The 16,580-nt window shown below is 36.8% G+C and overlaps 1 protein-coding gene across 4 annotated transcripts in view; it reads right to left on the minus strand.

Annotated features, from left to right (window-relative positions):
• Window positions 1–16,580, minus strand: part of tln1 (talin 1) — a 145,953-nt gene that overhangs the window by 8,849 nt on the left and 120,524 nt on the right. For 2 of the 4 annotated variants that reach the window (XM_073829976.1, XM_073829974.1), the window contains 9 exons: window positions 13,290–13,415; window positions 12,056–12,172; window positions 11,747–11,932; window positions 9,396–9,503; window positions 5,927–6,032; window positions 1,154–1,278; window positions 958–975; window positions 673–798; window positions 481–543 (listed from right to left, as the gene is read on the minus strand). In XM_073829976.1, the coding sequence (XP_073686077.1) occupies window positions 481–543; window positions 673–798; window positions 958–975; window positions 1,154–1,278; window positions 5,927–6,032; window positions 9,396–9,503; window positions 11,747–11,932; window positions 12,056–12,172; window positions 13,290–13,415 (975 nt within the window). The remainder of the gene's footprint in view (window positions 1–480; window positions 544–672; window positions 799–957; window positions 976–1,153; window positions 1,279–5,926; window positions 6,033–9,395; window positions 9,504–11,746; window positions 11,933–12,055; window positions 12,173–13,289; window positions 13,416–16,580) is intronic. The other 2 variants (XM_073829977.1, XM_073829975.1) reach the window with 1 other exon arrangement.

A 16,580-nucleotide genomic window follows, 5' to 3' on the forward strand; every position in this document is an offset into this window, starting at 1 on the left:
GAATGCAAATTGTACCAGGGGAACCCTTCCAAAAAAAAAACAAGTATTTTACCCCCTGAAATGTGATTTTTAACTGGGGAACCTCTATCGAAATGCGACTGGGCTAGTTTAGGGTTAGTTTTGAGTAGCAATTGGGTGGGTTTTGTTGTAAAAACCTGGCAACCCTGCCTACAAGCATCTGAAACCTCTGCTTCTAAATCCATCAGAAGAAACTGAGAAACTAGCTAGTTCACCTAAAAATGATCACTCACATGTCATCATCTCCCTCATGTGGTTCTAAACCTGTATTCCTCTCCAGAACACAAAAGATTCTGAAAACATTTCAGAGCTTTCTTGCCCAAACCGAGACCAAAGTTGTTTACTGATTTTGTGCATAAATAATTGAAACATTTTTCAAAATCTTCATTTGTGTTTACAATGATATAACAGTAAATGATGATAGAATTTTCATTTTTGTGACTGAATTTGAAACAAACGTACAGCTGAAATGAGACCCTGTGACCACTGTCCATCATCCACCGCATTTGCTGGAATGGCCCCGACCTGACCGAGGCAAAGAGAAACACATTAGTTTTGGCAATACTGACTAAGCCAAGTTAAACAAAGTACATGATTTACAGGCGGTCATTGAGCACCTGAGCACAGTGGCGTGAGGTGTGTGCATGTTCATACCTTTCCTTGCGCCACCAGCTCTCTCTGAGCAGCAGATGCAGCTTTGACCAGAGCGCTGGTGGCTGCAGCGATGGATTTGGCTGCTTCTAGAATCTGTTCCTCGAAGTTTAGACTCTCATCAGCTTCCTGTTAAACAAAACAAAGCAAACTTTCATTTCCATCACATTGTGAATGATCTTAAAGTTTTTTTTTTCACATGCATATGAACACATCACAATGGTTTTGTCATTCCTTTATAGATGATGATGATAGTGGTCGTGGTTTCATTAATGATTCATATGTTACCTTATATCCATATCCAAACTGGGCAATGCAAACGAGAATAGTTACACAAATGTCATACAGTAATCAGGAACATTAGCTTCAGAATACAAGAGCACCGAGTGGGGTTTTCCATGTAAAATGTCAAGCTGTATAGCGTGTCAGTTAAGCTGCTGATGCCTGTGTGAGTCCTAAGTGAAGTTGGTAAACGTTTCCTCACCTTAGGTTTGGCTCGGGGTTTGAGCTGCTCTAGTTTCTTGGCGGCAGCTTCAATGGCAGCTGCAGCTCCCAGCAGCTCATTTTCGGCGATGACGGTCGGGTCTTCAGGATCCACCCACTCTGTACCTAAAGAAAGTAGCGTAACCAATCAAACTCATGTGTAGGGTTGTGCTGCGTGACTGTAATTAAAATGCTTGTATGTAATAAAGAATATTTTGGCCTTCCTTGTATTCTTCCTCTGACTTAAGCGATATTAACTCTGCATTGTTTTGATTTGGATTTTCAATCATCTGTGGTTCTTGATCAATTCTGTGTGTGAATAATTTTACAACAGATTCTACAATGTTTGCACAAGTTTTTCCTCGCCCATATGAAATATAAAAATGGTGTAGGTTTGTGTAATTAGTTTAGTGTCTATGCTTATTTAAGGATTGGGATTAGAAAGAATTCACTACTGTTCAGAAGTTAAGGGTGAGTAGGATTATTAAGTCTTTTTGAAAGTAAACCAGTGTTTTCTTTTTTATAGAAGCCCATTTCCGCCACAATAAAAAATAAAAATAGGTAACTGCGAGATTTTAATCTCACAGATGTGACTTTTCCCCCCACAATTGCCAGTTTACATCTTGCAATTCTGACTTCAGAGTAAGAAAAAAGTCAAAATTGGGAGATATAAACTCGCAACTCTGAGAAAAGAAGTCAGAATTGCGTGATATTAATTCACAACTGCGAGTTATAAAGTCAAAATTGTGAGATATAAACTCGCAATTATAAAAAATAAAGTCGCAATTCCGAGACATAAAGCCAGAAAAACTCACAAGTATTACTTTATTCCACGAAAGTGCAAGTTTATATCTTACAATTGTGACTTCTTTTCTTGAGTTTTGATCTAAAAATTCTGAAAAAAAGTAAGAATTGCAACATATAAACTCACAATCGTTTTTGTCAGAACTGTGAGTTTATTTCAGAACTGCAAATGCATTTCTTGCAATTCTCACTTTATAAAATGGAATTGAGTGTTATTAAGTCAGAATTGCACGACATTAACTCGCAATTCTGAGAATATATCAGTCTTTTGTCCTCCTCAAAACTGGACTTTATAACTATATCTAAAAATTAAAAAAAGTGACATAATTGCGAGATATAAACTCGCAACTGTTTTTTCCTCAGAATCACGAGTTTATATATCACAATTGTGAATTTATCTTAGAATTGCAAGTTTTTTCTTGCAATTTTGACTTTACAACTGAGTTATATTAACTTGCAAATGAGCTCTACCTTAAAATTCTGAAAAAAGTAAATTGCCAGAGATAAACTCACAATTGCAAGAAAAAAGTCACAGTTTATGTCTCACAATTTTGACTTTTTTCCTATTCTTATTTATCTTGTCTTTATTAAGATATAAACTCAATTGCAAGTTATAGTCCAATTTTAAGGGGTAAAAAATAACTGATATGTTCTCAGAATTACGAGTTAATATCTCACAATTCTGAGAACATATCAGTTTTTTTACCCCTCAAAATTTGACTTTTTAACTTGCAATTGAGTTTGAATTTTACAAATTCTGAAAAAAGTCAGAATTGCCAGAATTGTTAGTTTTTGTAACAATTCTGAGAAAAAAGTCAGAAATATGAGATAAAAATTATTCAGTGATAGAAAAAAAGCCTTCCATACTTATTTGATCAAAAACAGTAAAAACAGTAATTTTGTGAAATGTTATTAGAATTAAAAAATAGCCGCTTTTTAAATATACTACACTTTAAAATGTAATTTATTCCTGTGATGTAATGCTGAATTTTCAGCATTGCAATAAAAATGAACAGTTTTGAACAGCAGAAAGTGCAAGTATCTCGTTATATTATATCTCGTTAAATTTTACTAGATAGGCAGAAGTAGACCTAGACCTTTTTTGTTTAAATTGGCACATACTGTTAGACTGGCTAACGCCAAACCATGCCATGACAACGCATTTTCTCGTATTTGAGGCATGGTTTACGAATGCCCAGAGCCGCTTATTGGGCGCTACGAATGTCTATGAAGTGCGGCTGTGCGTAGCTCATAGCCAATCGTTTCAATTATACCGGATGACGCATGTAGAATTTGCGTTCTAAACTACTTAGAACACTATCTAAGGCCGTGTTCACACTTAGCGTCTTTTTTTAACTGCCAGCGTCTGTTTTACATCATAACCCTATGCAGTAAACCGTCTTTTCAAAAAAGCCCAGAGCGCTTTTTTTAAACGCCACCGCCGGCATCTTTTTCTGCAGGTCAGAGAGCGTCTTTTTAAGTTGAAAAAAGTTGAACTTTTCTAAAGTAAACGCCCTACGTCAGGGCTATTCAATTGGTGGCCCGCCAATCATCTTCGGCCGGCCCGAGGGAGAAGTACGCGCAGGTTGTTTTTGCACTAATTAGTTTGTCCACTAGGCAGCAACACTGGCCCGGGCCAGCCAAAAAAGAAAAGCAAGAGAGCCAAGAACAACAACGATCTACCGGAGACCGCAACATTGACAAGCGCTTGTAATGTTGCAGACTGCGACCAAATGACCAAATTTTTTCTGCCGGTGCGACTAAATTTTGTGAGCGGTCGCACTGGCGCGACCAACGCGTTATTCAACTAATAAGCACTGCTATTTCTGTTTCATATGAGAAAAATAAAACGGCAAGCGAAACGAAAGAGAAACCAAACGTTAATCAGCTCGGAGCACAACCCAAACACACTTGTCCAAACACACTTGTCCAAACACACTAGTCCGAGCACAAAACAGCCTTTACTCGGGAACCAAAGTTAATTTCGTGACACTGTAATTGCACAGTGCTTTGAGATCCAGTGAGAAGTGTTTGAATTCGCACAGAATGAATTAAGGATGCTGCGAGATCTAGTCAGAATCATTAAAATTCTGCTCAGAATTCTGTTATAAACAGCGCTGAGGTATGTCAGAAAACCAGAAGTGATGCCAACTTAACAGTGTTGTTTTCGTCAACGATGACGATGACGATGACGATGACGAAATCATTTCGTTGACGCCACTTTTTTTCATGACGATAACGAGACGATGACGAGATAAAAATGGCTCGTTGATGACTAAAACATGACGAGACGTGTGTGAGTTTTCGTTGACGAGACGAGAATAGACGAAAATGTTAGTGGGTGGTCCGTCAGACGTTTAAAATGCATGACATTTCCGCTTATTGTGCATGCCAATCAAAACTTAAAAAGTTTTAATTGGAGATTAAAAAGATTTTTTTTTTAATTGATTGAAAGACGGCACTAACAATAACCTTTTATAGATGTTGGTGTTGGTAATATTAGTTCATTCGATAATCCGGCCCTCAATTGAATCTAATTGAATAGCCCTGCCCTACGTCAAGCGCTTTTTTGACAGCTGACCAATGACAAGCGAGTAGCTAGACCTTTCGTTTCCATAACAACAAGAAAAAATGGGAAAGGTGCCGTTATATGGACTTTTATTTTATTGTTGTGAACCCGATTTGCCTCCCCGTTAACTTCAAAAACCGACATGCAGCGTTTCTAGCTTCTTGAGCCGCACATCGACTTGTACAGTAGCGCCGTTGCGCTTCGGGCGTCCCTTTTTCGAGTCCCGGCTCGAAGACCTTTCCCGATCCCGTCCCCCCTCTCTCCATCCCACTTCGCTTTCTGTCTAAATACTGTCCTTTCAAATAAAAGGCAAAAATGTCAAAACAAGAAAAGAGCCAGCTTCCTTTTTATCGACATTTCTGCTCCACACATAGGCTACTGTAGCAGCTGTAGTTATAGCAACAAAAAGATGCCCTCTGCTGCAACACTTCCAGATTTTTTTGCAACTAAAAAAACGTCCTTGTCAACAAAGACACCAAGTTTGACACCCGCCCTAATAAGGCTGCATCAAAAGATAACTTTGTGTCTGCTGCCATGCTGGATCCATAGTTATAAACAAACTGCTTCGGTGAGTCGCATAGAAGGCGTCATCGTCTTGCTGCTCCCTCCCCGTTCTGTGATTGGTTCCCAATCTGAGGTGAAAATATGGTCCATGGACTGCATGCAAGGCAGCATGAGAAAACCCAGGCTAACATACAGTACCAATAATTGGTTTCTATTTTTTTTTTATAATATGATGATTTTTCTACTGTACAAACTGTCTTTTCTATTCCCTTACCCTACCCCTGCCTGTAAACCTAGTCCTCACAGAAAATTTTCTGCAGTCAAAACAATTAATTCTAGATGATTTATGAACTTGTTTCCTCATGGGGTCAAAAAAATGTCTTCACAAGGTGAAAATGTACTGGTATTACTATAATTGTGGGGGGTTCTCATAATGTAGGGACACACACACACACACACACACACACACACACACACACACACACACACACACACACACACACACACACACACACACACACACACACACACACACACACACACACACACACACACACACACACACACACACACACACACACACACACACTCTAAGATTCTCCTCGTCTCTCATCATGTGTTAAATGAGGCTCTGCTATTATCACCCCGAGCTCTCAGATCACTTTCAGTGATGGGTTGCAAGGATTATCCTGATAAATCCTGCTTGGATTCTCTGCTCATGATGCAGAACTGGAAGCGGATACTTGACCTAAGCCGACGGAGAGGACAAGAGGGCAAGAAGTACGAGAGAAGCCCTAGATCTAGAGTCCTGCAGCCAGAAGATAATCCCATGAGCGCTAGACGGCGAGTGTAAGAGTGTGTGCACTGAGAAACATGACGCACAGCTCGGTGTCGTACCTTTCATGGCCTCCGCAGCCTGTATGAGCTCCGTCACTGAACCGGCCACGCGTTTGGAGTAGTTTGCCAGCTGCTGTTTAAGGTCATGACTTGGTTTCTGAATGATCTGCGGAGAGAGATCACATGATTTCAAACTCATGAAAGCATTTGAACATAAGGACAGAGATGGTTAAATAATCTATTCAACTCCTCACAAACAGTTCATTGCTGTTAGACACTCATGAAGAAACTAATCTAGTGACTTCTGAATAGTGTGTGTGTCCTCAGTGTGTCCTCCAGGGTGGTGCTGATGACAGTGGAACAGGTGCGTGGCATTAGCAGAGCGGTTCGTTTGGTACAGACGGCTAAGAAAAGACTTGGCCATGAGCAGGAATGCTAGGAATGACACAGACAATACCAGAAACACCCACCCACACCCACAGACAAACACATGCTGTCTGTCTATACAAAACCTACAAAAGCACAACGCAGTCGCTCTATCTTTTCAGAGTTTGCATGTTTTGACCAATGGATTTCACCAACCGTTCATGACTTTTGGACTTTTGTTTTAAGGCTGTGGTGCATTTCTGTACACTCTTTAAATGCCAGGTGATGAACCTAGTGAAAAATAAATATACTAAAATGTGTTTGAAACACATTTATTGCATGCTAAGTATATAACAAATACATTTACATATTTATGTACTTTTAATATGCTAAACTTCTATACTTTTATATTAAGTCTGCAAAATTAAAAGATATTTTTGTGCTTAAGGTGAGACACTGCAGGTAAATAGGGTAAAAAAAAATTAACTAATAGTTATCGCCTTGCTAACCCAGTTGATTGATTACACTGATATTAGCAAACATTTTTGATAAAATATGCACTCATTTGCATACATTTCTACTACAAAAATCTAAACACGGGATGAAGTCAGTTTCAATTTTTTTTTTCTTTGACATTAGACAGAGTCAAAAGGCTTTTTTGGGTATCTCATTTTTCTCACTCCATAATTCATTAAAAAAATACTATATTTTCACAATTTTTGGGGAAATAAAATGTTGAATATAATCAAGCAAATTATATATGAACAAATCCCTCAGTAAAAATCTTCAGGATATAGACAGGAATAAAAATGTAAAGTTTGATGTGTGTAAGTGCTACTGAAGTGGAGATTTTTACTGAGGGATTTGTTCATATATAATTTGTTTGATTATATTCAACATTTTATTTCCCCAAAAATCTATTGACACAAATAGATAAAGTGCTATAAAAAAACAAAACATTTAACAGTGTCTTTTGAGTGTTTTCTTTCCACTAGTCTGAAAAAAACACTATGAAAAACCAAAAAGCCCCAAATCTCAAATTTGACAGATACCTGAAAAACTGTGTTTTTGCCTGCAGTGTCTCCCCTTAATGCACTTTAACTGTGTGAAAGTAGTGCTGAGGATATACTAAAGATATACTTAAGTATATTTGATTGTGTTAAAGTGAACCTATTGCAAATATACTTCAGGTGTACAATACCTTGCATTTAAATCTTGAAATTATACACAGATCATACAATCCTTATTAATAGTGACATTAAAACACATTTTAGGCATATTATATAATAATTATATAAGAAATGTGCATTGTGCAATAAAGAATAAGAAATACTCAAATAAAGTTTAATTTTAATTTTATAACAGTACGTCTTGAGTGGTGTGTCAGTAAATATGTAAATAGATTTAAACTATACTAAGTATGAAAGAAATTTATTTAAAAATAAATCACTTTTTTAGTAGGGTATATATGGAATGAATAGATGTAAATGATCAATGAAGTACTAATGCATCAAATACGACACTCAGTGACTAACGTTTCTCACTGGTCTAAGTCTAAGTATAGAAGCTTACAAATCTTTCCCAAGGCTGGAAAATCATACAAAATTCCCAGGTTATTTTAGGATTAACTATGAAGAATCAACACAACTGTAATTGTGTTGTCCTTTATCTTGTTTATTTCATTAGATAAATAAAAATGGAATCACTTTTATTATTACTTGTTTTCCTTGCTCTTGTAGTGGTTTTATTGTTGTTTAATCTTATGGTGTCATGGTTTGAAGGGATATTTGTTTTCACAAGTTAGAGATAATGTCTACATTTCAAGGTTTTGACATTTTTAATTCAACATTTTTCCTGTAGTTGGCAGGATGTTGGCACAATCGAAAAACATGACTGTGGGAACCCTGTCTCTTTCTGAATATATATACACAAAACTGACTATCCATCCTGCTGTGGCCTCTTCCCAAAACCTTAAACACACACACACACACACACACACACACACACACACACACACACACACACACACACACACACACACACACACACACACACACACACACACACACACACACACACACACACACACACACAAAGTTGCACAATCCAAAGGAAAATACTCATACATGATCACAGTGAAGTCTAAAATATGGCAAATGGCTTAATGTTAAATCCTTCTGCAAACCATTCAATGACATTTCATTCAACCTGTAGCAAATCATTCTGACTAATGAAGATGCTATTAATATGTTATACTTAAAAGGTCTCAGATTGCATTCAAATGTCACCTTCATAAAACTGACCATGATAATGAAATGATAATGAAAATCACACCAGTTACTAAATTAATAGATTTTACTAGTGATTTACAAGTGATTTTAATTCAAGATGTGCAAAAATAACAATGTCAAATTTCTGTTTCCTCAATCAAATGGTTGCAGAGTCTTTTTTTGTCATGCCCCTATGGGCAGAATTTCAAAATATGATGTACATGTCAGAGTGTCGAGTTTTGTACCAAGTTTTGATGGCTGCTGGTTTTTTAGAAGATTTCCCAATTAGAAAAACTAGCTAATATCTGTAAAATGTACATGTATCATTTAAAATGTAAAGTCAAAGTCGAAAAGACGAAAATGAAATGAAATATAGATCTGCAACTCACCAGTTGAGATGCACTGCAGCGCACATTATATGACGTAATTTTTGAATCATGCTAAGAGTTTATGCAATTCAGCACACAAAGCACACACACACATTCACATGCACAGTCAGTCACCTTTAACTCACCGGCTATCACAGCGAACACACACACATCAGAGAAAACAGAAAATAAATGAAGGAAAGCACTGAAACAAACTTATTATCTCACAATCTCAAAATCGTGTGCATCTTTACAAATAAAAACATATATAACTTTCTCTAATGTTTCATTATATTTTAACTAGCTTTTAAAACTTTTTACACAAATATTTCAGTCACTGACCCACTGAGTGACACGAATACTGTGAGTTTGTGAAATATGTGACATTTCAGCTGTCCACTAAAACAACAGGACCAAAGGCTGCGGCAGTTATTTTACACAGATTTAACCCTAATGACCCCCCCAAAAGGAGCTGTGTGTGTGTGTGTCTACAGGATGTAACAGGGTGGTCTGGTCGACACTTACCACTAACACATGCTCCAGCAGGCCTAGGTATCCTGTGGCACACTCAGAGCCGAAGCGCAGCGCTCGAGCCTGAACCTCACGCTTCACCTCCGGGTGGAACGCCGCTTGCTGAACAACACAGCAGAAAAATGAGTTTCACTTTAGCTTAACAAAAACACATATACACTAGAAGTCAACTTTTGAATGCTCAATCTATAATACTTTGTTCTATATTTTTAAATAATAGTAAAATCACTATTTTCTAGATGTATTTTCTAAATTCTGTCCCTCCACACTAGACTGTACTGTACTGGAGAGTTTCTCAAATAATTTGTGTGTTTAGATGACAATCAACACATTTGTTGAATTTAGGCTCCACGCACCACAACTCGAGCTTTGAAAAAACAAAAAACAAAAAAAACATTAATTCATTTTGCTTAAAATACATGAAATACATGCATGTAACATATAATGCTCTAATTTTGAATTCACAGCATCATTTCACCAGTTTTTGTTGTTTAATTATTCTAAAAGAGTTGCATTTTGCTTAATGAAGCTTAATTTGTAATAAAATAATTAAAAATTAAGTTTTACAAAATTGTATGCATTTCAAAACAATAAGGATATTAGGACTTAGCATTATTTTCAGCGCTATATTTGGTACATAGTACAGTCATCTGTAAATATTTGGTATAATATAAAGTTTTTTTTTCCATTGATTTTCTTAAAGTGACAGCATACAAAGCCCCTCAAATAAAAAACGAAAACAAAAAAATCCAGACTTTTACATGCACAAAGTAAACTTTTTTGTGCCATTGAAAAACTTTTTATATAAAAAGGTTTCATATAACCTATTTCCTTAGTGCATCAATGCCATCTTACTATGAATAAAATGAGAACATGGATGCACATGAATTAACAGTTGTACTTGCTTAAAATTTTGGCTTTTCTTATGGTAGTACCTTTAATATCAAGGCCTAATGTCCAATTTCCTCTGTGGCAGAAGAGAAACCATGACATGAAATGGGCTGATGGCATAAAGTTTGCCAAGTTCAAAGGTCTATAAAAAGAGTGGTACTGTAAAAAGTGTTTAAAATTTGGCTTTGTTAGGGCAGCATGTCATTTTCCAAAGCCTTAGGTCTTTTTAACGCATACTTTGTGGTACACCGCAAAATTGGCTGATGGCATAATAGGTGGCTCAGTGTTCATTGGAATATATGCTAAGTTTAATAGTTCTCTTGTGCATATACAAGTCTGTATATATTTGTTATTTTTGCAAAGAGACTTGAGGATATGTAATATGGTACAAAGGATATAGTGAGAAGAAACCCCAAATGCATATTATAACCTGCATTTTGCATAGTGAAAAAGTGCACCTTGAATTCATTCAGTCATGTTTTGACAAGCTGCTATGAAAACACACTTCTTGTACAATCAATTTATTTTCATTAAATAAAAAAAAAAAGTCGACAACTCTTTTAGATTAATTAAACAATAAATACTGAGAGTGTTACATGTTATATGCATTTCATGTATTACAGTAAATGTATTTCATGTATTTTAAGTAAAATGAATAAATATGTTTATTTTTATTCAAAGCTTGAGTTGTAGTGCATGTAACCTAAATTCAAAAAATGGTTGATTGTCATTTAAAAATATAAACTAGTTGAGAAAATCTACAGTACAGTACAGTCTAGTGTGGAGGGACAGAATTTAGAAAAGAAATCTAGAAAAGAATCTAAAAAAAAAAAAAAAAAAAAAAAGTATATATATATATATATATATATATATACACATACATATATATATATATATATACATATACATACATATATATATATACATATACATATATATACATATACATATATATATATATATATATATATATATACATATACATATATATATATACATATACACATATATATATATACATATATATATATATATATATATATATATATATACACACACACATATATATACATATACATATATATATATACATATACACATATATATATATATACATATATATATATATATGTATATGTATATATATATGTATATGTATATATATGTATATGTGTGTATATATATATATATATATATATATATATATATATATATATATATATATATATATATATACACACATATACATATATATACATATACATATATATATACATATACATATATATATATATATATATATATATATATATATATATATATATATATATATATTTTTTTTTTTTTTTTTTTCCCCATACTCTGCTATATTTTTTCTATACTTTTCCAGACCTGGAAAATGCTTAAATCAAATTCTATATTTTTCCAAACCCTGATGCAAAAAGTGGTCTCACCTTGCAGGAGTGCAGCATGTCAGCGATGGCTCGTCTGCTCAGGTTAGCGGTGGCGATCACATCCTCCTGACGGCAGGAGTTCCCAGCAGCCACTGCTTTGGCCGTGGCCAGCGTGATGCCTTTGGTCATGCGGATGAACTCCTCCGGAGTGGCAGTCTTTGGAGGAGGATCTGCACTGCTGAACACCTGAACACCAGCAAAACACATGATCATCCCAGTAGTCCTTACAATATTCTTCTGACTTTTATGTAGTGATGTAAATGGTAGTGCATTCATTTCAGCACAGTTGAGTGAGAGTGTGTCTCTTACAGCCAGCTCTTGTTTGATGTGCTCTATGGTGGCCTCTAGTGCTCGTGTGCCTTTAGTGGCCTCGTCCTCCACGGCCTTCACCGTCTTCAGTAGAGATGTCACATTCGTCACCATCACCTGATGCCACAGAAACAGCACACAGGAAAACTCTTGACACACTTATGCATTATGACTTATGACTTGTGCTTAAAGTACTCAATCAAAAGACAATACATGCATTCTAATAATACTTCAAGTTTAGCCAATATTATTAATCTATACAGCTTTGCCCAAAGCCTGATACAGAAGAAGAGTTGCCTGGTAAACCAAATCAGACCAATTCATTAAAGAAACAAATAAAATACAAATAATAGTAAATACTGGTCATCAGAATATTGTGGATCATTTATATTAAGATTATATACATAAATAAATAGTTCTGTACTTTTCCATAGATTTTTTTAAACATTTGATACTTGATTACTTTATTCTCTTTTTATCTCAACAATAAAGGCATATTTTTAACATTCACTATTAATAAAACTGCTAAAAAATACATAATAATAGTAATCCACACAATTTTAAAAACATAATCGAATGACAGGCTCTTTAGGAAACATAAAAGCCAAATATTTTTAAATTAAGCAATATTCACAAGTTGCTTAATTTAATAATAACCAATAATGAAGAATTGATTGTAAATATTCAATATATATCACCCAGCCATGATCGTATGTTCTGTTTAAGTAATCCAGTGTGATTTAAGTATAATAAAATACAATAAAACAATAATCTAACTTGTGCAGGTGGTAATGAATGTCCTATATTAAATACACTCTTTCTCTAATTTGTGTGAGTCAGTGTTATTTTAGCATTATTTAAATACTATTATAGCATTCCTTAATATTTTGAGTAAGCTTTTCATATTTTAGGTTTTCATTAAAATTTTAGTTTTATATGATTTCTTCATTTTTATTATTTTTTAAACGTATTACTTTACTTGGATGCTAATCCAACATTCCTAATATAAACTTTTTAAACTATTTTATACTTTTAACTTTAGTTTTAGTTCACAACGCCACCACTGATGTGAAAGTAAATCCTAAGCAGTTCTTCACTTTGTAGGTCAAAAGAACTGATTTCAGGTCACCTAATGTTATCCGGCAGCCCATAATAATCAGAACTGTCATTTTCAGTGAGATCAAAGGCCTCAGGCAGAAACAGACTGGATGTTCCTGCTCTATTTATCTCATACCTTAGCAGAGTTCTTGAGCTGTAACATGGCGGGATCATCGTGAGGTTTGCCGGCCGCAGCCTTTGTGGCGCTGATCAGGTCACCAAGAGCTTTAGCCACATCCTTCACCGCATTGATCAGAACAACCTGAGATACAACAAACACAGTATCTTAGACTGCAGCATCATTATGGGACTAGCTCTGGAACAACCTTTGCATGAACATAATGACATAAAATGGAGCGAAATATATGTAGCCATGAGCAAAACACTGAAGAACTGTACAAGACAAGTAAATGAAGAAGTGTCAAAGCACATATGAAGTCCCTGTTGAAAAAAAAAACAGCATATGCTGGTTAGGTAGATTTGATGCTGGTCCTTTGCTGGTTTATGCTGGTCTTTAGCTGGTTTATGATGGTCCCTTGCTGGTTTATGCTGGTCCTTTGCTGGTCTTTAGCGGGTTTATGCTGATCCCTTGCTGGTTTATGCTGCTCCTTTGCTGGTTTATGATGGTCTTTAGCTGGTTTATGCTGATCCCTTGCTGGTTTATGCTGCTCCTTTGCTGGTTTATGATGGTCTTTAGCTGGTTTATGCTGATCCCTTGCTGGTTTATGCTGCTCCTTTGCTGGTTTATGCTGGTCCTTTGCTGGTTTATGATGGTCTTTAGCTGGTTTATGCTGATCCCTTGCTGGTTTATGCTGCTCCTTTGCTGGTTTATGTTGGTCTTTAGCTGGTTTATGCTGATCCCTTGCTGGTTTATGATGGTCTTTAGCAGGTTTATGCTGATCCCTTGCTGGTTTATGCTGCTCCTTTGCTGGTTTATGTTGGTCTTTAGCTGGTTTATGCTGATCCCTTGCTGGTTTATGCTGCTCCTTTGCTGGTTTATGATGGTCTTTAGCTGGTTTATGCTGGTCTTTAGCGGGTTTATGCTGATCCCTTGCTGGTTTATGCTGCTCCTTTGCTGGTTTATGATGGTCTTTAGCTGGTTTATGCTGATCCCTTGCTGGTTTATGCTGCTCCTTTGCTGGTTTATGTTGGTCTTTAGCTGGTTTATGCTGATCCCTTGCTGGTTTATGATGGTCTTTAGCTGGTTTATGCTGATCCCTTGCTGGTTTATGCTGCTCCTTTGCTGGTTTATGTTGGTCTTTAGCTGGTTTATGCTGATCCCTTGCTGGTTTATGATGGTCTTTAGCAGGTTTATGCTGATCCCTTGCTGGTTTATGCTGCTCCTTTGCTGGTTTATGTTGGTCTTTAGCTGGTTTATGCTGATCCCTTGCTGGTTTATGATGGTCTTTAGCTGGTTTATGCTGATCCCTTGCTGGTTTATGATGGTCTTTAGCTGGTTTATGTTGGTCCTTTGCTGGTTTATGCTGCTCCTTTGCTGGTTTATGATGGTCTTTAGCTGGTTTATGCTGATCCCTTGCTGGTTTATGCTGGTCTTTAGCAGGTTTATGCTGGTCCTTTGCTGGTTTATGCTGGTCTTTAGCTGGTTTATGATGGTCCTTTGCTGGTCTTTAGCTGGTTTATGCTGATCCCATGCTGGTTTATGTTGGTCTTTAGCTGGTTTATGCTGATCCCTTGCTGGTTTATGATGGTCTTTAGCTGGTTTATGCTGATCCCTTGCTGGTTTATGATGGTCTTTAGCTGGTTTATGTTGGTCCTTTGCTGGTTTATGCTGCTCCTTTGCTGGTTTATGATGGTCTTTAGCTGGTTTATGCTGATCCCTTGCTGGTTTATGCTGGTCTTTAGCAGGTTTATGCTGGTCCTTTGCTGGTTTATGCTGGTCTTTAGCTGGTTTATGATGGTCCTTTGCTGGTCTTTAGCTGGTTTATGCTGATCCCATGCTGGTTTATGCTGGTCTTTAGCTGGTTTATGATGGTCCTTTGCTGGTCCTTTGCTGGTTTATGCTGGTCTTTAGCAGGTTTATGCTGGTCCTTTGCTGGTCTTTAGCTGGTTTATGCTGATCCCATGCTGGTTTATGCTGGTCTTTAACAGGTTTATGCTGGTCCTTTGCTGGTTTATGCTGGTCTTTAGCTGGTTTATGATGGTCCTTTGCTGGTTTATGATGGTCTTTAGCTGGTTTATGTTGGTCTTTAGCTGGTTTATGCTGATCCCTTGCTGGTTTATGCTGGTCTTTAGCAGGTTTATGCTGGTCCTTTGCTGGTTTATGCTGATCCCATGCTGGTTTATGCTGGTCTTTAACAGGTTTATGCTGGTCCTTTGCTGGTTTATGCTGGTCTTTAGCTGGTTTATGATGGTCCTTTGCTGGTTTATGATGGTCTTTAGCTGGTTTATGTTGGTCTTTAGCTGGTTTATGCTGATCCCTTGCTGGTTTATGCTGGTCTTTAGCAGGTTTATGCTGGTCCTTTGCTGGTTTATGTTGGTCCTTTGCTGGTTTATGTTGGTCTTTAGCTGGTTTATGATGGTCCTTTGCTGGTTTATGATGGTCTTTAGCTGGTCCTTTGCTGGTTTATGCTGGCCTTGGCTGGTCTTTAGCGGGTTTATGCTGGTCCTTTGCTGGTTTATGCTGGTCTTTAGCTGGTTTAAGCTGGTCATTTGCTGGTCCTTTGCTGGTTTATGCTGGTCTTTTGCTGGTTTATGCTGGTCTTTAACAGGTTTATGCTGCTCCTTTGCTGGTTTATGTTGGTCTTTAGCTGGTTTATGCTGATCCCTTGCTGGTTTATGATGGTCTTTAGCAGGTTTATGCTGATCCCTTGCTGGTTTATGATGGTCTTTAGCTGGTTTATGCTGATCCCTTGCTGGTTTATGCTGGTCTTTAGCAGGTTTATGCTGGTCCTTTGCTGGTCTTTAGCTGGTTTATGCTGATCCCATGCTGGTTTATGCTGGTCTTTAACAGGTTTATGCTGGTCCTTTGCTGGTTTATGCTGGTCTTTAGCTGGTTTATGATGGTCCTTTGCTGGTTTATGATGGTCTTTAGCTGGTTTATGTTGGTCTTTAGCTGGTTTATGCTGATCCCTTGCTGGTTTATGCTGGTCTTTAGCAGGTTTATGCTGGTCCTTTGCTGGTTTATGTTGGTCCTTTGCTGGTTTATGTTGGTCTTTAGCTGGTTTATGATGGTCCTTTGCTGGTTTATGCTGGTCTTTAGCTGGTTTATGATGGTCCTTTGCTGGTTTATGATGGTCTTTAGCTGGTTTATGTTGGTCTTTAGCTGGTTTATGCTGATCCCTTGCTGGTTTATGCTGGTCTTTAGCAGGTTTATGCTGGTCCTTTGCTGGTTTATGTTGGTCCTTTGCTGGTTTATGTTGGTCTTTAGCTGGTTTATGATGGTCCTTTGCTGGTTTATGATGGTCTT

The sequence above is a fragment of the Garra rufa genome, chromosome 23, assembly GCF_049309525.1.
Source record: "Garra rufa chromosome 23, GarRuf1.0, whole genome shotgun sequence".
Lineage (NCBI taxonomy): Eukaryota > Metazoa > Chordata > Actinopteri > Cypriniformes > Cyprinidae > Garra > Garra rufa.